Below are 24,018 nucleotides of genomic sequence, written 5' to 3' on the forward strand. Positions count from 1 at the left end.
TGGAATGGCTAAGGGCAGGGGAAGAGAAGAGGTGGCCACAGTTGGGAGGGGAAAGGAACAGCAAAGACAAGACCCCAAACCCTCTTTCACTGGTTTTGAAATCAAATCTACAGGTTTGGATAGGAATTCACTGGGAAAAAAATCATTGAAGCCATCAGGTTGGGAAAGACCTCAGAGCTCATCGAGCCCAACCTGTCAGCCAACGCCTCCTGACTACCTAAACCACGGCTCCAAGTGCCATGATGCTCCTTAGGCAGAGGTGTGGAGCCCTCCTGAGTTCTCTTGGGCTTGGAGAGGGCAAAAGCCATGTGGTGATGGTGGTGGTGCTGGGTTCTGAAGGTGCTGAGGGGCCTGGAGCAGCTCTGTGAGCAGCAAAGGCTGAGAGCCCTGGGGCTGTGGAGCCTGCAGAAGAGCAGCCCCAGAGGGCAGCTCAGCAATGCTCAGCAAGAGCTAAAGGAGCTGTGGGGGGCAAGAGGCTGGGGCCAGACTCTGCTGAGTGGTGCCCAGGGCCAGGCCAAGGGGCAGAGGGCACAAAGTGGCAGGCAGGAGGTTGCCTCTGAAGCTGAGGAGAAAGTTGTTTGGGGTGAGGGTGCTGGAGGCCTGGAGCAGGCTGCCCAGAGAGGTTGTAGAGTGTCCTTGTGTGGAGAGAGTCTTGTGTGCTGCAGAGTCTAGTTGGAGGCCTGGAGCTTGTGGTGTTCCCCAGGGGTCTGTATTGGGTCCAGTCTTGTTCAAAACCTTCATCAGTAACCTGGATTGAAGGGACAGAGCTGGAGCTCTCAGCCTTTGCTCCTCACAGAGCTGCTCCAGGCCCCTCAGTGTCTTCAGAGCATCCACTGGACTCCCTCCCAGTCTCTCTTGAACTGGGGAGCCCAGAACTGGACCCAGTGCTCCAGCTGGGGCCTCACCAGAGCAGAGGAGGACCTGCTGGCCACACTCTTCTTCATGCCCTCACCTCCAGCCTGAATCTCCCCTGGCACAGCTTGAGACTGTGGCCTCTTGTTCTGTTGCTGGCTGCCTGGGAGAAGAGACCAACCCCACCTGGCTACAGCCTCCCTTCAGGGAGTTGCAGAGAGCAAGAAGGTCTCCCCTGAGCCTCCTCTTCTCCAGGCTAAGCAACCCCAGCTCCCTCAGCCTCTCCTCCCAGGGCTGTGCTCCAGACCCCTCCCCAGCTTTGTTGCCCTTCTCTGGACACCTTCAAGTCTCTCAATGTCCTTCTGAAACTGAGGAGCCCAGAACTGGACACAGGACTCAAGGTGTGGCCTGAGCAGTGCTGAGCACAGGGCACAATGACCTCCCTGCTCCTGCTGGCCACACTGTTCCTGCTGCAGGCCAGGATGCCCTTGGCCTTCTTGGCTGCCTGGGCACACTGCTGGCTCCTGTTCAGCTGCTGTCAGCCACTACCCCCAGGTCCCTCTCTGCCTGACTGCTCTCAGCCACTCTGCCCCCAGCCTGTAGCAGTGCCTGGGGTTGCTGTGGCCAAAGTGCAGCACCCAGCCCTTGGGCTGGTTGAATGCCATCCTGCAGTTTCATTTCTTTGGGGTACAGGAGGAAGTGTCCCTCCTGCTGGTGGGCTCCAGGTCAGGTTGTCTGATTCTCTGCTATTAGAATCCCTGCCTTTATGAGGCCCTCCTTTTAATTGTCCAAAACAGAGCTCCAGGGCTGGCTAACAGCCCCATTTGGAGCCTCTCCATGGATTTAGGTCATGCTGTTCCAAAATAGCATGCTGCCTTTCCCATGCAGTCTGAGGTTCACTTCTCATTAGGGTGGCAAATGAAGAGCCCTCTCAACACCATGGAAGCTGCTGGCAGCTCTGCACAGGCCCCCTCCTGGCATCTGCTTTTGGGTGGTGGGGGTTTTGGTGGCACTGACAGACAGGCAAAGCTCAGCAGAGTCATCCTGGTTCTGCTCCTTTCCCTTCCCTCGGTGCTCAGGTGGGGTTTGATAGTGAGGACTTTGAAGATGCTTTGCCAAGGAGTTCTTTCATGTCTCTGTGATCAAACAGTGCCCAGTCCTGGGCACTTTGCACCTCCAGGCTTTTCAGGCATGAGAAGCAGCAAAGGAGGTGATCTGCCCTGGGTTTGGGGCAGCCCAGGCACTGGGAACTGTCTGAGGTCTTTCATCACCAAATTAGCAGCAGATGACTTCACTTTGCCATGGATCACAGCACTTTGCCTTCAGCCTTTGGAGCTCAGGCTCACTCAGCCCTGAGGTAAACTGCAGTGAAGGCATCACCAAGAGCAGCTTCTAGCTGCATGTTTCAGGCAGAGCAGAGAGGCAGGGAATGCTTCAGGCTGGGAAAAGAACCTCAAGGTCATCAGTTCCAGCCCTTCACCCAGCACTGCCCAGGGCACCACCAAACCACGGCCCTCAGCACCACAGCTCAGAAACCCTTTCAGGGATGGGGGCTCCACCACTGCCCTGGGCAGCCTGGGCCAGGCCTTGACAGCCCTTAAGAGCCAGGTCTTGACTATCCCTGCCCTGCTCCTGCTGGCCACACCATTGCTGCTCCAGGCCAGGCTGCTGGTGGCCTTCTTGGCCAGCTGGGCACCCCCTGGCTCACCTCCAGCTGCTGTCACCAACCCTCCCCAGGTCCTTTCCCACCAGGCAGTTTCCACTCTGCCCCCAGCCTGGAGCCTTCCTGGTTGCTGTGACCCCAGTGCAGGGCCCAGTTGTGCTCTGCCTGCTTCCACCACCCTGTGCCAGCTTGAGATGCAGCAGGAGCAGCCAGCATCTGATGTGGATTCCTTCCCCACAGCAACAGAGCAGATGAGGAGAGGACACTGTGCAGGACCCAGCCCTCTGGCCTCACCCATGGCTCCAACCACACCAGGTCCCTTTGCAGAGCCTTCCAAGCCTCCAGCAGGTCAACACTGCCACCCAATTTAGTGTCATCTGCAAGCTGCCTGAGGGTTCACTCCATCCCCTCATCCCCAGCAGCTGCCAGTGAAGCCCAGTCTGGAGCACAGCCCTGGGAGGAGAGGCTGAGGGAGCTGGGGTTGCTCAGCCTGGAGAAGAGGAGGCTCAGGGGAGACCTTCTTGCTCTCCACAACTCCCTGAAGGCAGGTTGTAGCCAGGTGGGGGTTGGTCTCTTCTCCCAGGCAAGCAGCACCAGAACAAGAGGCCACAGTCTCAAGCTGTGCCAGGGGAGGCTTAGGCTGGAGGTGAGGAAGAAATTCTTCACAGAAAGAATTGGAATGTGCTGCCCAGGGAGGTGGTGGAGTCCCCATCCCTGGAGGTGTTTAGGAAGAGCCTGGATGGGGCACTTGGTGCCATGGTTGAGTTGATCAGATGGTGTTGGGTGAGAGGTTGGACTGGATGATCACAAAGATCTTTTCCAACCTGCTCTGCTCTGCTCTGTTCTCCTCCTGTTCTGTTCTATTCTATTCTGCTCTGCTCTATTCTATTCTATTCCATTCTGCTCTGCTCTGCTCTGCTCTGCTCTATCCCATCCCATCCCATCCCATCCCATCCCATCCCATCCCATCCCATCCCATCCCATCCCCAAAATATGCAGTGGAGTCAGAGTGTCCTCCCTGCCCCCTGGAGCCATGCTGGGTGGCAGTGGGGGCTGGCAGAGCACCCGAGGGGGCTCAGTGTGTGCTCAGGGCTGATGTGCAGCTGTTCACGTCCTGCTCTGCCTTGGTGTTTCTCCCTCAGGGAATGGTGCTGTCTGCTGAGTACATCAAGAAGAAGCTGGAGCAGGAAATGGTGCTCTCTCAAGCTTTTGGGCGAGATTTGGTGAGTCCTGAGCTGGTTTCTCTCCTTGCAGGCTCCCCAGAAGGTGAGAGTTTCAGAAGCTGCTGGCTTGAGGGGAATCTCCACAGCCCTGCATCTCCTGGGCTGGTTTCTCACATCTTCCTCCCATTCCTCTCCCTCTGGATTGCCAGGCAGGCAACCAGTTACACAGCATCCCAGCATGGTGGTGTGGGAAGGGAGCTCTGGAGCTCAGCCAGCCCCAGCCCCCTGCCCCAGCAGGGCGCCCCCAGCAGCTTGCCCAGCAGCACAGTGCCCAGGGGGGGTTGCAAGCTCTCCACACCAGGACACTCCACAACCTCTCTGGGCAGCCTGCTCCAGGCCTCCAGCACCCTCACCCCAAACAACTTTCTCCTCAGCTTCAGAGGCAACCTCCTGCCTGCCACTTTGTGCCCTCTGCCCCTTGGCCTGGCCCTGGGCACCACTCAGCAGAGTCTGGCCCCAGCCTCTTGCCCCCCACAGCTCCTTTAGCTCTTGCTGAGCATTGCTCAGCTGCCCTCTGGGGCTGCTCTTCTGCAGGCTCCACAGCCCCAGGGCTCTCAGCCTTCTTGGCCAAGAAGGCCAAGGGTCTCCTGGGGGCATGAAGAAGAGTGGCCAGCAGGTCAAAGGGAGGTTCTCCTGCTCCTCTACTCTGCCCTGGTGAGGCCACAGCTGGAGCACTTGGGTCTAGCTCTGGGCTCCCCAGTTCAAGAGAGACTGGGAGGGAGTCCAGTGGATGCTCTGAGAGCTGGAGCTCTCAGCCTTTGCTCCTCACAGAGCTGCTCCAGGCCCCTCAGCATCTTCAGAACCCAGCACCACCACCATCACCACAGAACTCAGGAGGGCTCCACACCTTTGCCTAAGGATCACTTTTGGCAGTGAGTTCCTCTCAGAATCTGCAGCTTCCATTTCATAACCAGGGAATTTGCTTTGCTTTTGCTGGGGCTTTGCTGTTGTTCATTTCCCCTGCAAACCCTTCTGCAGGCTCAACAGCCCCAGGGCTCTCAGCCTTTCCTCCTCACAGAGATGCTCAAGGTCTCCAAAGGGTGGTTGATTTTGCAGCCCCCCCTTCCCCCCCCAGTACTGCAGAGCTGATTGCTTTCAGCTCAGGCTGAGCCAAGTCCCATTTGGTGGCAGTGCAGGAGAGGGAACATTAAAGCCCAAACCAACAAGAACTGAAACCTCATCTCTATGGAGATTCTCTCTGGGGGTGGCACCAGGATGCCCCACTGGCTGCCTGAGTGTGCACATCTCTTGTGCTAGCAAAGCTCTCAGAGAACCCAAGAGAGGTGTTAGGAAGCAGCTTACCTTGGGTTATGTGCTTGTAAGAGCAGAGGCTTGTCCCCCCCTCAGGGAAGTGAGTTCTGAGCTGCCTCATTCCCTGCTGCCAGGCAGCTGTCCTTTCCTCATGCCCACAGAGTGCCCAGGGGGACAGCAGCAGCAGCTCAAGGGAGAAGGAAAAGCAGCATGGAAACTGCATGGTTGCCTTCTGAGTTGAGTGTCACAACAGTCAGCCTTGAAGTGGCTGCCTGGAGGTGCTTGGGACACGCAGGGAGAGCTGTGCAGGCATCTGACTTCTTTGTGTGGGGCTTTCATTCCTGCCTCTCCTCTGCTGAGCCCCCACCTGCAGTGCTGGAACCAGCTCTGGAGGCCACAGCACAGGCAGGGAGCTGTTGGAGCAAGGCCAGAGGAGGCCACAGCAGTGATGGGAGGGCTGGGAGCCCTCTGCTGTGAGGCCAGGCTGGGAGAGTTGAGGATGTTCAGGCTGGAGAAGAGAAGGCTCTAAGAGGTTGACCTTTTAGTGCTTCAAGGGGCTGAGGAGAAAGCTGGGGACAGGCTCTTGAGCAGGGCTCTTTGTGCCAGGACAAGGGGTGGTGGTTTGGAACTGACAGAGAGAGATTCAGCCTGGGGAGAAGGGAAAGATTTCTGCCCCTGAGGGTGGTGAGAGCCTGTGCCAGGTTGCCCAGAGAGAGCTGGGAGCTGCCCCAGCCCTGGCACCACTGCAGCTCAGGTTGGTTGGGGGGCTCTGAGCAGCCTGCTGGGGTTGGGGCTGTCCCTGCTGACTGCAGGGGGATTTGGACTTGATAACCTCCAGAGGTCCCTTCAAGGAAAGCAGTGTGGGATTCTCTCCCCAGATAAAGGCTAGCTTGGTGTTCAGTGAGCTGTCATTTGGACCTAATGGCTCAGTGCAAGCAGAAGTGGCACTGGCACTGCAGGGGACAGGAGCTTAGGAGGCTTTAGAGAGTCACATGGCTAAAGATCACTTTATGTGCCCTCAGCCAGCCAGACCTGGAGTCCTCAGCACAAGAAGGACATGGACCTCTAAAAGCAAGTGCAGAGGGCTTCAAGGGGCTGAGGAGAAGGCTGGGGACAGACCCTTGAGCAGGGCCAGGACAAGGGCTGATGGTTTGGAACTATCAGAGAGAGATTCAGCCTGGGGAGAAGGGAAAGATTTCTGCCCCTGAGGGTGGTGAGAGCCTGTGCCAGGCTGCCCAGAGAGAGCTGGGAGCTGCCCCAGCCCTGGCACCACTGCAGCTCAGGGTGGTTGGGGGGCTCTGAGCAGCCTGCTGGGGTTGGGGCTGTCCCTGCTGGCTGCAGGGGGCTTGGGCTAGGCGACCTCCAAAGGTCCCTTCAAGCCAAACCAGCCTGGGATTCTCTCCCCAGATAAAGGCTAACTTGGTGCTCAGGGAGCTGTGGCTGTTGAGAAGCTGCTCCTGACGTGCTGCAGAGCTGGGAGGGGATGGTGGGAGTGGGAGCTGCCCCTTTGGCTGGCTCCTGTCGGCGATCTGCAGCATCCTGCTCTGCCCCAGAGGCCACCTCTGATCACTCCCATTCTGGAACCCTCTGAAAGGGCCAGACCTGGGGGGGGGGGGGGGGGGGGGAGGGGGGGGAGGTTGGTTGTGGACTTCTTAAACCTTTGAGTCAATTTCTTGCTTGATTTGCTGTGGTTGCTGCTGCTTCCTTTCAGGGGAGAGGCACCAAGCACTACGGGCTGATCGTGGTGGGTCACTCCCTGGGGGCTGGCACAGCTGCCATCCTCTCCTTCCTCCTGCGTCCTCAGTACCCCTCACTGAAGTGCTTTGCCTATTCTCCTCCAGGTGGGCTTCTCAGGTAGGTTTTGGGCCAGGGGAGGGGGAAAGAGAGAGAGAGAAAGGGAAGTAGCTGTTGCTCGAATCTGATCCTCTTTATGATGCTCTGAGGAGCAGGAGGAAACAACTCTCCACTCCCCCCAGGAAAACAGAGAGGAGGGATGCAGGAGCTGAGAGCAGCTGGCAGCCTTTACTCTGCTACTTTGGAGCTGAGGCTCTGATGGCAGGTTGCTGCTCTCCTAACTCTTCTGCTCTGTGACTTGATTGTGCCTAGCTGGCCCCAATGTCACCCTGAGCAGTGGGAAGTGGCAGCTGAGGGGATGAACGTGGGGCAGCCTCCTCATCCTCTCTGCACAGTGTCCTCTGCTCATCTGCTCTCAGCAGACAGGATCCAGCAGAGATGCCTCCATCAGCTGGAGCTGCTTGGTTGGGTTCCTTTTGTAGGTGACAACCCCCCCCCTGGCACTTCTGGGGAGGGGGGGGGGGATGTGATCTCTGGCATTCTGAAGGGGGTGCCCAAAATGGCTCAGCAGGGTTGTGCTGCTTGGGTTCCTCTGCCTGGCCTATAGGTGGGCTCCAAAGCAGCTGCCTGGGAGATCTCTGAAGAGAGGGATAGGGTGGGTGCCCCCCACCCTACGTTGGGCCAGACCTGCTGCTCATGTTATCTGCATGGCAGCCAAACAAAAGCATCCCCCTTGGTTGCTGGGGGGTGAGAGGAGGTCTCTCTAGTCCTGACAGGCAGTGTGGGGGCACTCAGAAGCAGCTCTGGCTTATCAGAAGCTTCTTGAGATAGTTACTGCCTCCTGTTCCAGCAGCATCCAAGGGGTCTGAAACCATCCTGCTAACCAGCCTGGAGGCTGGCATGGCTTGTCACCAGGATAATCCCTGCTCTTCTGCAGGGCTAGAGGAGCTGCTCTGTACAATGTTTCATGAGAGCCTGATAGCTTTCTGCTCCTGAGCCTCCCAGCTCTGCTGGGTTACAGCTCTGATGTTTGCAGGGTTCAAGGAGGTGCCTCTGACTGCCACAGCCTCCCAGCTCTGCTGGGTTACAGCTCTGAGGTTTGCAGGGTTCAAGGAGGTGCCTCTGACTGCCACAGCCTCCAAGCTCTGCTGGGTTACAGCTCTGAGGTTTGCAGGGTTCAAGGAGGTGCCTCTGACTGCCACAGCCTCCAAGCTCTGCTGGGATACCTCAGCTCTGAGGTTTGCAGGGTTCAAGGAGGTGCCTCTGACTGCCACAGCCTCCCAGCTCTGCTGGGTTACAGCTCTGAGGTTTGCAGGGTTCAAGGGGGTGCCTCTGACTGCCACAGCCTCCAAGCTCTGCTGGGTTACAGCTCTGAGGTTTCCAGGGTACAAGGAGGTGCCTCTGACTGCCACAGCCTCCCAGCTCTGCTGGGTTACAGCTCTGAGGTTTGCAGGGTTCAAGGAGGTGCCTCTGACTGCCACAGCCTCCAAGCTCTGCTGGGTTACAGCTCTGAGGTTTGCAGGGTTCAAGGGGGTGCCTCTGACTGCCACAGCCTCCAAGCTCTGCTGGGTTACCTCAGCTCTGAGGTTTGCAGGGTTCAAGGAGGTGCCTCTGACTGCCACAGCCTCCCAGCTCTGCTGGGATACCTCAGCTCTGAGGTTTCCAGAGTCCAAGGAGGTGCTTCTGACTGCCACAGCCTCCCAGCTCTGCTGGGATACCTCAGCTCTGAGGTTTCCAGGGTTCAAGGAGGTGCCTCTGACTGCCACAGCCTCCAAGCTCTGCTGGGATACCTCAGCTCTGAGGTTTCCAGCGTTCAAGGGGGTGCCTCTGACTGCCACAGCCTCCAAGCTCTGCTGGGTTACCTCAGCTCTGAGGTTTGCAGGGTTCAAGGAGGTGCCTCTGACTGCCACAGGTTTGTTGCACTCTGTGTCATGCCCGGGATCACCTCTAGGGCAATGGTACAACCTCTGTCTGGTTCAGAGGGACCTCCAGGGAGGTTGCAGAACCAGCTCATAGTTTGGAAGCCTTAATTCCCTCTGGCCTTGGCACTCAGGTTGCTGCAGAAAGTGGCCATCTAACTTCTGCTGTGTCTTTGTGAGGTGGTCAGAGGAGCTCAGTAGCCTTAGGGGATATCTTCTTCCTCTCTGCTGTCCTGAGCACTCCCAAACCCTTGGAGAAGTGCTTCCTTTGCCAAGCGCTTTCAGAGCCACCCACAGGGTAACCTTGCTGGGGGCAGAGGATGTGTGAGGCCCAGGCCTTTGCTTTACCAAAGTGGAGGTCCCAGAAGCCTTGAGCAGCTTGGGCTGTGGGCTTTACAAGCCTTGGCAGGTTGGGGAAGGAGGTGCAGCTTGCCAGTGAAACACTGTGTGCTTCTTCTTGGTCCTCTTTCTCTTCCAGTGAGGATGCCATGGAGTATTCAAAAGAGTTTGTGACTGCAGTCGTGCTTGGCAAAGATCTAGTGCCCAGGCAAGTTGAGGAGTGCTTGGATCTCTCTGCTGAGTGCCTGCTGCTCTGTACCAGAGTCACCTCTCTCCTAGCACAAGCACCTAGGTGGCTCCAGGTTCCTCACTTCCTCGCTGTCCTCCTGTGCTTCTTACTTGTCTTCATGGAATCAGAGGCTCAGGGACTTGTTTGGGGCTGGAAAAGGCCTCTGAGATCATCAGGTCCAACCAGCAGCCCAGCATCACCATGGCAGAGAATCATTAGGGTTGGGAAAGACCTCTGGAGAGGCCACTGAAGACCTCTTAAGAAAGACCACTTAAGAGGCCACAACCCTGGCCACCAAACCATGTCCCCCCCAGTGCCATGGCCATAGGTTTCTTTTCAACCCCTCTAAGGGATGGTGGCTCCACCACCTCCCTGGGCAGCCTGTTCCAGGGCCTGACAGCCTATCCAGCAAAGAAACTGTTCCTCCTGTCCACCCTAAGCCTCCCCTGGGGCAGCTGGAGGCCTTTTCCTCTTAGCCCATCACCTGTCACTTGTGGGGTTGGGAAAGGCCTCTAAGATCAGCAGGTCCAACCAGCAGCCCAGCATCACCATGGCATAGAATCATTAAGGCTGGGAAAGACCTCTTAAGATCACCAAGTCTCACCCTCAACCCCACACAACCCTGGCCACCAAAGCATGTCCCCCAGTGCCATGGCCACAGGGGGTTTTCTGACCCCCTCCAGGGATGGTGGCTCCACCACCTCCCTGGGCAGCCTGTTCCAGGGCTTGACAGCCCATTCAGCAAAGAAACTGATCCTCCTGTCCACCCTAAGCCTCCCCTGGGGCAGCTGGAGGCCTTTTCCTCTCAGCCCATCACCTGTCACTTGTGGGGAGAGCCCTGGTGCCCTGTATGGCTGCCTCTTGTGTCTGGCCACCTCCCTCGGTGTTTCCCTCCCCACCTCCCAGCTGCCTGGAGGGAAGGCCTGGGCAGAGCCCTGGCCCTGCTGAGACTTAGCTGACATGTCAGTGCCATCCTCCTGTTTGCTCATCTCATCCTCTTCACACTCTGCCCTGCACTAGATGTGCTGTCATCTCAGTTGGTGCTGCCTGGCCCTGAGCACCTGTGCCGTCTCATCTCCCATCTCTCACCCAGCCTTCCCTCATTGCTTCTCTCTTGGCATCTCTTCAACCTCTCATCATCTCCTGGGAGCATGTTCTGGACTAGGAGCCAGGCCACTTGGGTTTTGACTTGTGCTTCTGCCCCTATCCTGCTGAGTGACCTCAAGAGAGCTGGTGCCACTTGTCTCTGCCCACCCCAAGGCCTGTAGAAGGGAGCAGCACAGCTCTGAGTGTTGCCCTTGGGTAGGCTCCAAGCTTCTCCATCCTCTCACCTGCTTCCACAGCTCCCTCTCACCTTCCTAACTTAACCTTCTGGGTCATCCTCTACTTGGTTCTTGCTTCACTTCTTCCTGTGGTTGCATCATCTCCCTCCTTCTCTGTCCCTTGCCCTCTCTCTCTGTCTCACTGCTCTGATTCTGCCGCTCCATTCCCTCCCGGGTTGTGCTCACCGCGGTGGCCTCTCAGGCCCTGCTTCCTGGACCTCAAATGGTGTCAGCCCTTTCTTTTTTTGGGGGTGGGGGCAGATTCTTCTGTCAGCTGGTTTGGTGGTGTGTGCTGTGTGGCCCTGTGGCCCTGCTGCCTGGCCAGCAGCTGCTGTAAACCTCTCCCTCTCCTCCAGGATTGGGCTGTCGCAGCTGGAGGGATTCCGCCGGCAGCTCCTGGATGTTCTTCAAAGGAGCAACAAACCAAAGGTAAGAGGAGAGCTGTTCAAGGCCAGGTTAGATGAGGCCTCCAGCAACCTGGTCTGCTGGGAGGTGTCCCTGCCCATGCTCACGGCTGGGAGGTTGAACTGGATGATCTTGAAGGTCCCCCTCAGGTTAGGAAAGATGTTGAGGTGCTGGAAGGTGTCCAGGGAAGGGCAACCAAGCTGGGGAGGGGTCTGGGGCACAGCCCTGGGAGGAGAGGCTGAGGGAGCTGGGGTTGCTTAGCCTGCAGAAGAGGAGGCTCAGGGCAGACCTTCTTGCTCTCTACAGCTACCTGAAGGGAGGTTGCAGCCAGGTGGGGGTTGGTCTCTTCTCCCAGGCACCCAGCACCAGAACAAGAGGACACAGTCTCAAGCTGTGCCAGGAGAGGTTCAGGCTGGATGTTAGGAAGGAGTTCTTCCCAGCAAGAGAGATTGGCCATGGGAATGTGCTGCCCAGGGAGGTGGTGGAGTCACCATCCCTGGAGGTGTTTAGGAAGAGACTTGGTGGGGTGCTGGGTGCCATGGTTGAGTTGATTAGATGGTGTTGGGTGAGAGGTTGGGCTTGGTGATCTCTGAGGTCTCTTCCAACCTGGTCTGGTCTGTTCTGTTCTATCCTGTTCTGTTCTATCCTGTCCTGTTCTATCCTGTCCTGTTCTATTCTATTCTGTCCTGTTCTATCCTGTTCTATTCTATCCTATCCTGTTCTGTTCTGTTCTATTCTGTTCTATTCTGTCCTGTTCTATTCTGTTCTGTTCTATCCTGTTCTATTCTGTTCTGTTCTGTCCTGTTCTATTCTATCCTATCCTGTTCTGTTCTGTTCCATCCTGTTCTGTTCTGTTCTATTCTGTCCTGTTCTATTCTATCCTATCCTGTTCTGTTCTGTTCTATCCTATTCTGTTCTGTTCTATTCTGTCCTGTTCTGTTCTATCCTGTTCTATTCTGTCCTGCACAAGATGAGGACCAAGACCAGAGGGGGACTGGGGGGTGACTGTGAGGTGGCTTTGAGGCCACAGCCTGCCCCAGGTCAGGTCTGGCTGCTGCCACTTGGATAGGACCCGAGGCAGCAGCAAGAGACAGTGTGGGGAGGGACTGCATGAAGGCCATGGTGGGAAGCAGGAGAGTGGGAAATGCCAATCGGGCCCCAAGGGAAGGCTGCTCTGAAACACAGCGCTGGGAGCAGCCAACGGCTTTAGAGGGCTTCCCTTTGGCTGCTGGCTGTGCCAGGGCCAGGCCCCCCAGCAGCGCACTCCATAGCTGGTGCCAGGGGAGGCGCAGGACCTTGGCCGTGGCCAGCCCCTCAGCCCTGCCTGCTGACAGCTCTCTGCTTGCCTCCCCGGCGCCGCGCAGTGGCGGATCATCGTGGGCGCCACCAAGTGCATCCCCAAGTCGGAGCTGCCCGAGGAGCCGGAGGAGAGCTCGGTGAGCAGCAACCGCCTGTGGAGCCACCCCAGCGACCTGACCATCGCCCTCTCGGCCAGCACCCCGCTCTACCCGCCCGGCCGCATCATCCACGTGGTGCACAACCACCCTGCCGAGCAGTGCTGGTGAGTGGCGACCCCAGGCGCAGCCCCCGGGGATCAGCCGAGCCCAGGCACGGCCCCCGGGGATCAGCCGAGCCCAGGCACAGCCCCCGGGGATGAGCCGAGCCCAGGCACAGCCTGCAGGGCCCCGGGGATCAGCCCAGCCCAGGCACAGCCCCCGGGGATCAGCCCAGCCCAGGCACAGCCCCCGGGGATCAGCCGAGCCCAGGCACAGCCCCCGGGGATCAGCCCAGCCCAGGCGCAGCCCCCGGGGATCAGCCGAGCCCAGGCACAGCCTGCAGGGCCCGGGGGATCAGCCCAGCCCAGGCACAGCCCCCGGGGATCAGCCCAGCCCAGGCACAGCCCCCGGGGATCAGCCGAGCCCAGGCACGGCCCCCGGGGATCAGCCGAGCCCAGGCGCAGCCTGCAGGGCCCCGGGGATCAGCCCAGCCCAGGCACAGCCCCCGGGGATCAGCCCAGCCCAGGCACGGCCCCCGGGGATCAGCCCAGCCCAGGCACGGCCCCCGGGGATCAGCCCAGCCCAGGCACAGCCCCCGGGGATCAGCCCAGCCCAGGCACAGCCCCCGGGGATCAGCCCAGCCCAGGCACAGCCCCCGGGGATCAGCCCAGCCCAGGCACAGCCCCCGGGGATCAGCCCAGGCACAGCCCCCGGGGATCAGCCCAGGCACAGCCCCCGGGGATCAGCCCAGCCCAGGCACGGCCCCCGGGGATCAGCCCAGCCCAGGCACAGCCCCCGGGGATCAGCCCAGCCCAGGCACAGCCCCCAGGGCCCCAGGGATCAGCCCAGCCCAACCTGTCACCCAACACCTCCTGACTAACCAAACCATGGCACCCAGCACCCCAGCCAGGCTCTTCCTGAACACCTCCAGGGATGGGGACTCCACCACCTCCCTGGGCAGCACATCCCCATGGCCAATCTCTTGCTGGGAAGAATTTCTTCCTCACCTCCAGCCTGAACCTCCCCTGGCACAGCTTGAGATTGTGTCCTCTTGTTCTGCTGCTGCTTGCCTGGGAGAAGAGACCAATCCCCACCTGGCTCCAGCCTCCCTTCAGTGAGTTGTAGAGAGCAGTAAGGTCTCCCCTGAGCCTCCTCTTCTGCAGGCTAAGCAACCCCAGCTCCCTCAGCCTCTCCTCCCAGGGCTGTGCCCCAGACCCCTCCCCAGCCTTGTTGCCCTTCTCTGGACACCTTCAAGTCTCTCAATGTCCTTCTTAAACTGAGGGGCCGAGAACTGGACACAGGACTCAAGGTGTGGCCTAACCAGAGCTGAGCACAGGGCACAATGACCTCCCTGCTCCTGCTGGCCACACTGTTCCTGCTGCAGGCCAGGATGCCCTCGGCCTTCTTGGCCCCCTGGGCACACTGCAGGCTCATGTTCAGCTGCTGTCAACCACTACCCCCAGGTCCCTTTCTGCCTGGCAGCTCTCAGCCACTCTGCCCCCAGCCTGTAGCACTGCCTGGGGTGGTTGTGGCCAAAGTGCAGCCCCTGGCACTTGGACTTGTTGAATGCCATCCTGTTGGCCTCTGCCATCTGTCCAGCCTGGCAAGGTCCCTCTGGAGAGCCCTTCTGCCCTCTAACTGATCAACTCCTGCCCCCAAGCCTGGAGCATTGCTTGGGGTTGTTGTGACCCAAGTGCAGGACCTGGCCTTGTTGAAGCTCTCCTTCTGCTCCTGTTGGTGAGGCACTGGGACTGGCTGCCCAGGTGGGGGTCACCATCCCTGGAGCTGCTCAGAAAAGGCTGTGGCACTTCAGGATATGGTTTAGTGGTCATGGCTGGACTTGATGACCTCAGAGGTCTTTTCCAACCTTGAGGATTCTATGGCTCTACTCCTTTTGCCTGCCAAGATATTGGCTTGCTCTTTCCCCCTCTGTTTGGATCCAAACTGCTCTTCGAGCTGAGAGGAATTTGTCCCTCCTGGGCTGGGCACTGCTGAGGCCACAGCTGGAATCCTGGGGGCAGTTTTGGGCCTCTCACTCCCAGAAGGACATTGAGGAGCTGGAAAAGGTCCAGGGGGAAGGGTCTGGAGAAGAAGGCTGGAGAAGAGCAGCTGAGGGAGCTGGGGGTGTTGAGCCTGGAGGAGAGGAGGCTGAGGGGAGAGCTTCTGGCTCTCTGCAGCTCCCTGGGAGAAGGCTGGAGCCAGGTGGGGGTTGGGCTCTTGTGCCAAGAAACAAGTGCCAGGACAAGAGGAAAGAGCCTCAAGATGCCCCAGGGCAGGTTTAGGTTGTCCATGAGGAACAATTTGTTGCCCTTGAGGGTTGTCAAGGCCTGGCCCAGGCTGCCCAGGGCAGTGCTGGAGTCCCCATCCCTGGAGGGGTTTCCAGGCCCTGGAGCTGTGGTGCCGAGGGCCACGGCTTGGTGGTGCCCTGGCCAGTGCTGGGTGAAGGCTTGGACTCCATGACCTGAAAGGCCTTTCCCAGACTGAAGGACTCCATGATTCTGTGCTTGCAGCTGCTGTGACCAGGAGGACCCCACTTACTTTGCCATCTGGGGTGACAATAAGGCCTTCAACGAGGTGATCATCTCGCCGGCCATGCTGCACGAGCACCTCCCTTACGTGGTCATGGAAGGGCTCAACAAGGTAATGCAGGGAACTGGGGTGGAGGGGCACCCAGCTGCCCCAGGAAGAGTGCCTTGTCACAGGCCTGGAGGTCTGCAGGAGAGGAAGTCCTTGCCCAGGAGAACTGAGTGTTTAATTCCAGAAGGCTTTGGAGGGGAGGAGGCTGTAGTTTGGGTCACTCAGGCTACTAGAGCTGAGTGTAAAGAGATCTGGCAAAGGAGTGCAGCTCTCCATCCCCAGTCCAACCATCCCACACCAGGTGGTCTTCCCAAATTGCCTGGCATCAGCATGGGAAGCTGGGGGATGTTTGCTTCCATCTCTCAGGAGCTGCCTGTTAGAGGCTGCAGCTCAGCTGGCACCCAAGCTACGACGGAAGCTCTCCGCGCTGTGACTGCAGCCCCTCTCTCGGCCTGGGAGGTCACTGAGCTGCAGAGGAGCTGCACTGGATGGCCTTGAAAGGTCCCTTGCACCCCAGAGCGGTCTGTGATGATGTTGTCATGGTTGCAGGATGGCTCTCTGCCACTCAGCTCCACCACGGAGAGGGAGCCAAGCCTCCTTCGCCCTGCTGGTCTGGAAGCTGCTCCTCCCAGCTTCCCTCCAGTCACCTCCTCAGCAGGTGAGGAGGATCAGGATTCCCAGTCAGGGAATCGCCTCAGGATTCCCAGCAGGGCATCCTGCCAGGTTAGGTGGTGTCAGAATCCATGGATGTTACCTCTTATCCCAAGGCCTTGCCCCGGGCTGGCCGGAGGCCTTGGTAAGAAAGAGGCCAACGCAGCTGCTCTGGAGCCCTGAGCTGAGAGGAGCAAATCCCTCCAGCAGAGCTCTGGGGTTCCTCTGCTTGCTCTCCACAGGTCTTGGAGAACTACAACAAGGGGAAAACAGCTTTACTTTCTGCAGCCAAAGTGATGGTGAGCCCCACAGAAGTGGATCTCACCCCGGAGTTGATCTTCCAGAGTCAGCCCTTGCCGAGCGCCCCCTCGGTGCAGGTTGGAACTGCAGCCGTGACAGTGGACAGGAGGAACAGCAGCACCAAGTAAGGAGACAGCTCTGCTGCTCTCTTTGCCCCCCCTTGCCCTCCTTTTCCCCCTCCTTTTCCCCCTCCTTTTCCCCCTCCTTTTCCCCCTCCTTTTCCCCCCTTTTTCCCCCCTTTTTCCCCCCTTTTTCCCCTCCTTTTCCCCTCTTTTCCCCTCTTTTCCCCTCTTTTCCCCTCTTTCCCCCCCTTTCCCCCCCTTTCCCCCCCCTTTCCCCCCCCTTTCCCCCCCCCTTTCCCCCCCCTTTTCCCCCCCTTTTCCCCTCCCTTTCCCCTCCCTTCCCCCCCTTTTCCCCCCCTTTTCCCCCCCCTTTTCCCCCCCCTTTTCCCCTCCTTTTGCCCCCTTTTTCCCCTCCTTTTCCCCTCCTTTTCCCCTCTTTTCCCCTCTTTTCCCCCCCCTTTTCCCCCCCTTTCCCCCCTCCTTTTCCCCTCCTTTTTCCCCTCCTTTCCCCCCCCTCCTTTTCCCCCCTCCTTTTCCCCCCTCCTTTTCCCCCCCCTTTCCCCCCCCTTTCCCCCCCCTTCCCCCCCTTTTCCCCCCTTTTTCCCCCCTTTTTCCCCCCCTTTTCCCCCCCTTTTTCCCCCCCTTTTTCCCCTCCTTTTTCCCCTCCTTTTCCCCCCTCCTTTTCCCCCCCCTTTCCCCCCCCCTTCCCCCCCCTTTCCCCCCCCCTTCCCCCCCCCTTTCCCCCCCCCTTCCCCCCCCCCCTTTCCCCCCCCCTTTCCCCCCCCCTTTCCCCCCCTTTCCCCCCCTTTTTCCCCCCCTTTTTCCCCCCCTTTTTCCCCCCCTTTTTCCCCCCCTTTTTCCCCTCCTTCCCCCCTCCTTCCCCCCCTCCCCCCCTCACCCCCTGGTCTGCCGCCGGTCGCAGGAGCAAGTCTCACTCGGAGATCAGCCTGGAGGGTTTCTACGAGACGAAGCCGAGCTCGCCGGCGCCGAAGGACCCGGTGGAGCTGCTGCTGCTGGACACGAAGGAGCGGCTGGCGGTGGAGCTGCAGGACCGCCGCGCCCCGCTGGCCACCATGGAGAGCCTCTCGGACAACGAGTCCATCTACAGCTTCGACTCGCGGCGCTCCTCCGGCTTCCGCAGCATCCGGGGCTCGCCCAGCCTGCACGCCGTCATGGAGAAGGACGAGAGCCACTGCTTTTACATCGACCCCGCCATCCCCGAGGAGAACCCTTCCCTCAGCTCCCGGACAGAGCTGCTGGCCGCCGACAGCCTCTCCAAGCACTCCCAGGAGACTCAGGCTCCCGACAACGCTCTCAACAGCGGCGGCACCACCCCCCGGCGGCGCTGCAGCGAGGAAGGGGCCAGCAGCGAAGGGGATCACCTCTCCTTGGCCCCCAGGGAGGAGCTGGCCCTCCAAAACGGGCGCCTCGGCGACGTGCCCAGCCCCCAGGTGCTGGAGTTCGCCGAGTTCATCGACAGCCTCTTCAATTTGGACAGCAAGAGCAGCTCCTTCCAGGACATCTACTGCATGATGGTGTCAGACAGCTCCAGCGACTTCGCGGAGCTGCCCAAGTCTGTCAGTGAACAGGAGATCCTCTTGAGGGCGCAATACGAACCCAACTTAGTCCCCAAGCCCCCGAGGTTGTTTGCAGGCTCAACAGATCCTTCGTCGGGCATCTCGGTCTCCCCCTCCTTCCCCCTGAGCTCGTCGGGAGAGCTCATGGACATCACCCCCACGGGGGTGAGCAGCCAGGAGTGCCTGGCCACTGACAAAATCCGGACTTCCACCCCTTCTGGGCCTGTAACCAGCCCTGCCAAGCAGGATGACCTCATGATTTCAGCCCTCTAGTGCCAGGGGAAGGGGGGAGAAAAAACCCACCAACCACCAAGCAGGGGGAGGGGGGAGGGCAGCTCTGAGAGCTGAGCCCGCTGAAAGGCTGAGTGCTGGGACCCAGACAGGGAGGAGGGGGTCCCCTGGGGCAGTTTGGATGGGAGGGAGGCAGCTGGAAGTGGTGTGGCAGGAGTGGAGGCTGGCTGGTGCTGGAAGCTGGCAGGGGGAAGGGGGTGCTGAGAGAGGGCCCTTGAGCTGCTTGCTGCAGCTGGAGGGCGAGCTCCCCACCTCAGCCTGCCTCCTGCCCGAGGCACAGCCCTTGCCCCCCACCCAGGGCACCTGCTGAGCTGGGGAGTGAGCCCCCCCACCCCCCCACCCCTGCTTGGTGGAGCCCTCAGGGGTGGGGGGTGGAGGGCTGGATGCTTTGAGGGCTGCAAGGGGAGGGGGGGGTGCTCCAGAGCAGGTCACACCACCCCCACCCCCCCCCCTGGCCCTGTGTTGGTGGCCATGGAAGAGAGCAGATGGAGGTCTTTGGGCCCTGTTGCACTACCACATGGATCTGGCCCAGGATCCAATCTGCCACCTTTTCCATGGGGGGGGTCTCTCCTCTTTTCAAAGCCATTGTGGGGGGAGGAGGGGGGGGGGGGAGGGGGCTGTGTTCTTCCCCTAAATGCAGTCTCCCCTCTGCCCTCCCCCCCCCATCTCCCCCCTTCCCCTTTCTCCCCTGGCCAGGCACAGCAAGGATGGGGCTGGCACTGTGTTTTCTTAACTCCCTTTGAGCACTTCTGTCTTCAGTGACCTCCCCCCCCCGACCCCAGGGCTGCCTCCAAGAGGGGAAGGGACAGCGTTGTGGAGAGCCAGAGCCCCTCTGCCACGGCCCTCTCTCACCAGAGGAAGAGTTCTCCTGGCTCTCACCAGCCCTCCTGGACCACTCTGAGCTGCCTGCAGGACTTTGGCAGGACCCTCACCTCAGAGCTGCATGGATGGATCAACTTCCAGCATCCCCCCACCACCACCACCACCACTTTTTTTGCTCACCACCCAGTGTTAGATGATGATGATGATGATTATTGTTGTTGTTATTCTTCCCCCCTCCCCCTCTCCCTGCAGAGCCTGGGAGCTCCTCCTGGCCTCTGCTGGCTCCTCACAGCCACCCCTTATGCAGTGAGCACAGATCAGTGCCAGCCTCTTGGCAGTGGGAGTTGAGGGGGAAAGAAGAACTCTGACTTGAAGCATTGAAACTCTTTTGTATTGTTTACAGAGCTGCTAAGCTGCTGCTTTTCCCCCTCCCCTCCCCCCCCTTTTTTTCCCCTTTTTTGGGGGGTGGGAGGTTGGGGGGGGAGGGGAAAGGTATTTATTAAGCAAACAAGGAGCAAAGAGCATGTTCATTCTCTCCTCCCTTCTGCTGCTCCCTCCTGGGGCTGAAGGGAGAGGGGGAGAGAGAGAGGGGCTGGGCAGCCAGGAGGGTGGCAGTCCCCTGCCTTCAAAGCAGGTTAGAGCTGGGGAGGGTGGAGGAGGTGGGGGAGGGGGGGTGGGGAGCAAGCTGCACACAGCCCCTCCCCCCCACTCCCACCCCCCCTCTGCACAGCACCTTGCAAAGCTTGACCAAGTGGCCACTGAATCTCCCTTGAGTGCTGCTGTGCAGAGCCTGGAGGAGCCTTGGCCAGGCAGGGAGATTCCCAGGCTGGAAGCAGGAGGAGGGGGAAACTCCCTGCCTAGCAAGTGAGGGAGGGGGAAACCATGCTGTGAGCTGCAGGAGGCCTTCAGGGGCCAAAAGACCTCCATGTCCAAGCCTGGTGGAGGGGCCAGGGGCTCTTACTGGAGCTCTGCCCTCCCTCCCTGGGAAGGAAGCTCCTGCTTCCTCTTCCTCACAGCCACGGAGGGCTTAGATCTTGCTCAGCTGCAGTATTTGCACGGTGGGAGAGCTGCTGTGCTGCTCAGGAGCTCCACTCAGGAGCAGTCCCCTCCCCACCCCCTGCTCCTGCTGTCCTTAACCTCTGGCAGTGTTCCTTTGAGCAGCTGCTGGCAGCCCCCCAGGCCTTCAGCCAGGGTTGTGCTGGCCCTGGGTGCCACCCAAGAGAGGGCATGGAGAGGCCTCCAGTGCCCCCTGGGTGCCACCCCAGAGAGGGCATGGAGAGGCCTCCAGTGCCCCCTGGGTGCCACCCAAGAGAGGTCATGGAGAGGCCTCCAGTGCCCCCTGGGTGCCACCCAAGAGAGGTCATGGAGAGGCCTCCAATGCCCCCTGGGTGCCACCCAAGAGAGAGCATGGAGAGGCCTCCAGTGCCCCCTGGGTGCCACCCCAGAGAGGGCATGGAGAGGCCTCCAGTGCCCCCTGGGTGCCACCCCAGAGAGGGCATGGAGAGGCCTCCAGTGCCCCCTGGGTGCCACCCAAGAGAGGGCATGGAGAGGCCTCCAGTGCCCCCTGGGTGCCACCCCAGAGAGGGCATGGAGAGGCCTCCAGTGCCCCCTGGGTGCCACCCAAGAGAGGGCATGGAGAGGCCTCCAGTGCCCCCTGGGTGCCACCCCAGAGAGGGCATGGAGAGGCCTCCAGTGCCATCAGGGCAGGATGGGAGCACTTCAGAGCCAAGTGGGCACTGCTGTAGGTGGGCTTCTAAGTGCCCAGAAGTGAGCTGGGTCTCCAAGCAGCAATTTCCCCCCTGGGTGACTTCCCCCCCCCTGCTCCTCAGAGCCTGCAGAGCCTCCAGGCAGTGAGAGCTTGGCCCTGGGGGGTAGGTTCCCCGAGTTCCATTCCCTGGGGCTGGAGGGATGAAGCTCCTGGGCTGGCAGGAGTCTGCCAGAGGCAATGGAGCTGGGATTCTGGGCCACAAGAAGTGGCTTTTGTTTGCCCCTTGTGGCTCCTTCAGCAAGGAGCAATCTGCCCTTGCAACCTCTCTGCTCTCAGGAGCTGCCCACACAGGGCACAGGCTGAGGCTCAGCTGCTTGCCTGCACCCCAGAGGCCACTGGTTGAGGGGGGGGGGAGGTAGAAAAAGGGGGAGGTGAGGTGGGGGGAGGTAAAGAAAGGGGGGAGGTGAGGTGGGGGGAGGTAGAAAGGGGAGGTGAGATGGGGGGGAGGTAAAGAAAGGGGGAGGTAAAGGGGGAGCTGAGGTGGGGAGAGGTAGAAAAGGGGGAGGTGAGATGGGGGAGGTGAGATGGGGGGAGGTAAAAAGTGGGAGCTGAGGTGGGGGGAGGTAGAAGAAGGGGAGGTGAGATGGGGAGGTAAAGGGGGAGGTGAGATGGGGGGAGGTAGAAAAGGGGGAGCTGAGATGGGAAGAGGTAGAAAAGGGGGAGATGAGATGGGGGGAGGTAAAGAAAGGGGAAGGTCAAGGGGGAGCTGAGGTGGGGAGAGGTAGAAAAAGGGGGAAGTGAGGTGGGGGGAGGTAGAAAAACGGGGAGCTGAGATGGAGGAGGTAGAAGAGGGGGAAGGGGAGGCAGGGGGAGGTAGAAGAGGGGGAAGGGGAGGCAGGGGGAGGTAGAAGAGGGGGAAGGGGAGGCAGGGGGAGGTAGAAGAGGGGAAGGGGAGGCAGGGGGAGGTAGAAGAGGGGGAAGGGGAGGCAGGGGGAGGTAGAAGAGGGGGAAGGGGAGGCAGGGGGAGGTGGAAGAGGGGAAGGGGAGGCAGGGGGAGGTAGAAGAGGGGGAAGGGGAGGCAGGGGGAGGTAGAAGAGGGGGAAGGGGAGGCAGGGGGAGGTAGAAGAGGGGGAAGGGGAGGCAGGGGGAGGTAGAAGAGGGGAAGGGGAGGCAGGGGGAGGTAGAAGAGGGGAAGGGGAGATGGGGCAGGCTGAAGGCAGCAGGCTGGCTCCCCTCCCGCTGCCGGGAGGGGGCAGAGAGCGGCTGGAAGGTGGGGGAAGCCTCGGGCAGAGCTTCAGACCTGCCAAGCACTTCGGGGAGGGGGAGGCAGGCAGGCAGCCCCTCTGGCTGGGGGCAGGGGGCTGTCACTCGAGCTGCAGCTCCCGGGGCCCTGCCCCAGGCTGCTGGGGAGCTGGCTTCAAGGGGGGGCAGGGGGATTGTCCCCTCCTTAAGGCGGGGGGGGGGGGGGTTCAGTAGGAGCTGCTGCTGCTGCTGAGCAGGTCACAGTATTGCACTGGGAGTCACTGCTGCCCCCGGGGGTACCTCCGAGGCTGTTCCCTCCTCTGTGCCGCTGGAACTGTGTGCCAGGGGAGCAGGGGCTTGGAGCTGGCCCCAGCCTGGCATGCTGCACTGGCTTGCCTTGTGCTCTGATTCTTCTCCTGGGGGGGAGGAACCCCCCCAGCCCAACAAACCCACCCCCCCCTTGCTTGTGAGCTGGGCTTGCCAGGCATGGAGGCAGTGAGGGTGCAGCAGAGCCCTGTGTGGGAGGCCAGGCTCCCATCTGGGGGCACTGCTGGTGTCCCTCCTGCAGCACAGCGCTGGCCCTGGGGCTCCTGAGGTGGATCCACCCTCTTGGCATTGCTTTCTGCTTGAAGCCTCTCTCTTGTGTCTCAGCCCTCCTCCCTGCTTGGCTGCAGGAGGGTGGAGGCCAGGCTGAGCCTCCTCTGTCACCCTGGAGGAGCAGACCTGCGAGGTGGGAATGCTGAGGCTGAAGCTGCCTCCTTCCTCTGCACCTCCTTGCTGCCTCTGCCCTCACCCTCAGGTGCAGCCCTCTTTGGAGGCAGGAGGCTGCCTCAGATTGCTTCGGCTCTTGCCTTCTGTGCCCTCCTCTTCAGCTGTGTGCCTTCTGCTCTTGCTGTGCTCCCTGCAGGTCAGGGGGCTGCTCCCCCCCGGGGGGAGGCAGTGCTGGCTGCAGGCAGTGCTGGCTGCAGGCAGTGCTGGCTGCACACTTCTGAGCTCCTGACCCAGCCAGCAGCTCTCACCCAGTGCCACGGCACAGCCTTAAACTGTCCCCTGAGAGCTCCTGGGAGGGTTGTGGAGCTGGAAGGTTTGTGGCCCTGAAAGTGAAGAGAGCCTCTGCACCAGCCCAGCTTTGCCAGAGCCTGGCTGGGTCCTCTGCTCCTTCCACCACCCCCTGGGGCAGCCCAGCTGACTGGGGACTGCTGCTTGTGCTGGTGGTGCTGCTTTGGGAGGGCAAGGGAGGTTCTCCTGCCCCTCTGCTCTGCCCCACTCAGGCCACAGCTGGAGCCCTGCCTCCAGTTCTGGGCTCCCCAGCTCAAGAGAGCCTGGGAGCTGCTGGAGAGATGCTGGAGAGATGCTGAGGGGCCTGGAGCAGCTCTGTGAGGAGCAAAGGCTGAGAGCCCTGGGGCTGAGAGCCTGCAGAAGAGCAGCCCCAGAGGGCAGCTGAGCAATGCTCAGCAAGAGCTAAAGGAGCTGTGGGGGGCAAGAGGCTGGGGCCAGGCTCTGCTGAGTGGTGCCCAGGGCCAGGCCAAGGGGCAGAGGGCACAAAGTGGCAGGCAGGAGGTTGCCTCTGAAGCTGAGGAGGAAGTTGTTTGGGGCGAGGGTGCTGGAGGCCTGGCCCAGGCTGCCCAGGGCAGTGGTGGAGTCCCCATCCCTGGAGGGGTTTCAGAGCCCTGGAGCTGTGGTGCTGAGGGCCATGGCTTGGTGCTGCCCTGGCAGTGCTGGGGGAAGCCTTGGACTCCAAGGTCTGCTCCAGCCCAAAGGCTTCTGTGGGTCTATGACTTGCAGCCCTGCAGGGCTCAGCTGTCCCCCTGCCCTTGGCTGTCTCTGCTTCCTTTATTGATTCCTTTCCTGCCCCTGCTTCCCTTTGCTGTGAGCTCTGAGCCTCCTGCTTGGCACCCCCCAGCTGCCAGCTCCCTTTCCCACCCAGCCTTCCTCTCTGGGTGTGCAAAGGTGGCCAAGAGCTGCTCAGAGTCCCCTTCAGTGCTGGGCTCTCCTCCCTCTCTCACCTGGGACTCACCAAACGGCCCCCACCTGCTGCCTCAGGTCCTGTCCAAGTGCCAGCAGCCAAACCTGACCTGGGGCAGGCTGTGGCCTCAAACCCACCTCTCACTCCCCTCCAGTCCCCCTCTGATCTTGGTCCTCATCCTGTGCAGAGCAGTGTGCCCTGCTCACCCTCTGCCCAGCTCCCCAGGCAGTGGCCAGCAGCTCTCTTCCTCAGCAGCACTTCCTCTCAGGCTCAACTCAGGAGTGAAACCCTTCCTTGCTCTCCAAGTCCTGACTCTTGTCTCTGCAGGA

At 60.4% G+C, this 24,018-nt stretch overlaps 1 protein-coding gene across 1 annotated transcript in view; it reads left to right on the forward strand.

Annotated features, from left to right (window-relative positions):
- Nucleotides 1-17,944, forward strand: part of DAGLA (diacylglycerol lipase alpha) — a 93,713-nt gene extending 75,769 nt beyond the window's left edge. Inside the window, exons 14-21 of the mRNA XM_054171967.1 lie at nt 3,658-3,738; nt 6,701-6,843; nt 9,181-9,249; nt 10,949-11,021; nt 12,362-12,558; nt 15,004-15,133; nt 15,964-16,145; nt 17,006-17,944. Coding sequence (XP_054027942.1) covers nt 3,658-3,738; nt 6,701-6,843; nt 9,181-9,249; nt 10,949-11,021; nt 12,362-12,558; nt 15,004-15,133; nt 15,964-16,145; nt 17,006-17,933 — 1,803 coding nt within the window. The 3' untranslated portion in view covers nt 17,934-17,944. The remainder of the gene's footprint in view (nt 1-3,657; nt 3,739-6,700; nt 6,844-9,180; nt 9,250-10,948; nt 11,022-12,361; nt 12,559-15,003; nt 15,134-15,963; nt 16,146-17,005) is intronic.
- Nucleotides 17,945-24,018: the final 6,074 nt, after the last annotated feature.

Source organism: Dryobates pubescens, chromosome 22 (assembly GCF_014839835.1).
Source record: "Dryobates pubescens isolate bDryPub1 chromosome 22, bDryPub1.pri, whole genome shotgun sequence".
In the NCBI taxonomy this organism is placed as follows: domain Eukaryota; kingdom Metazoa; phylum Chordata; class Aves; order Piciformes; family Picidae; genus Dryobates; species Dryobates pubescens.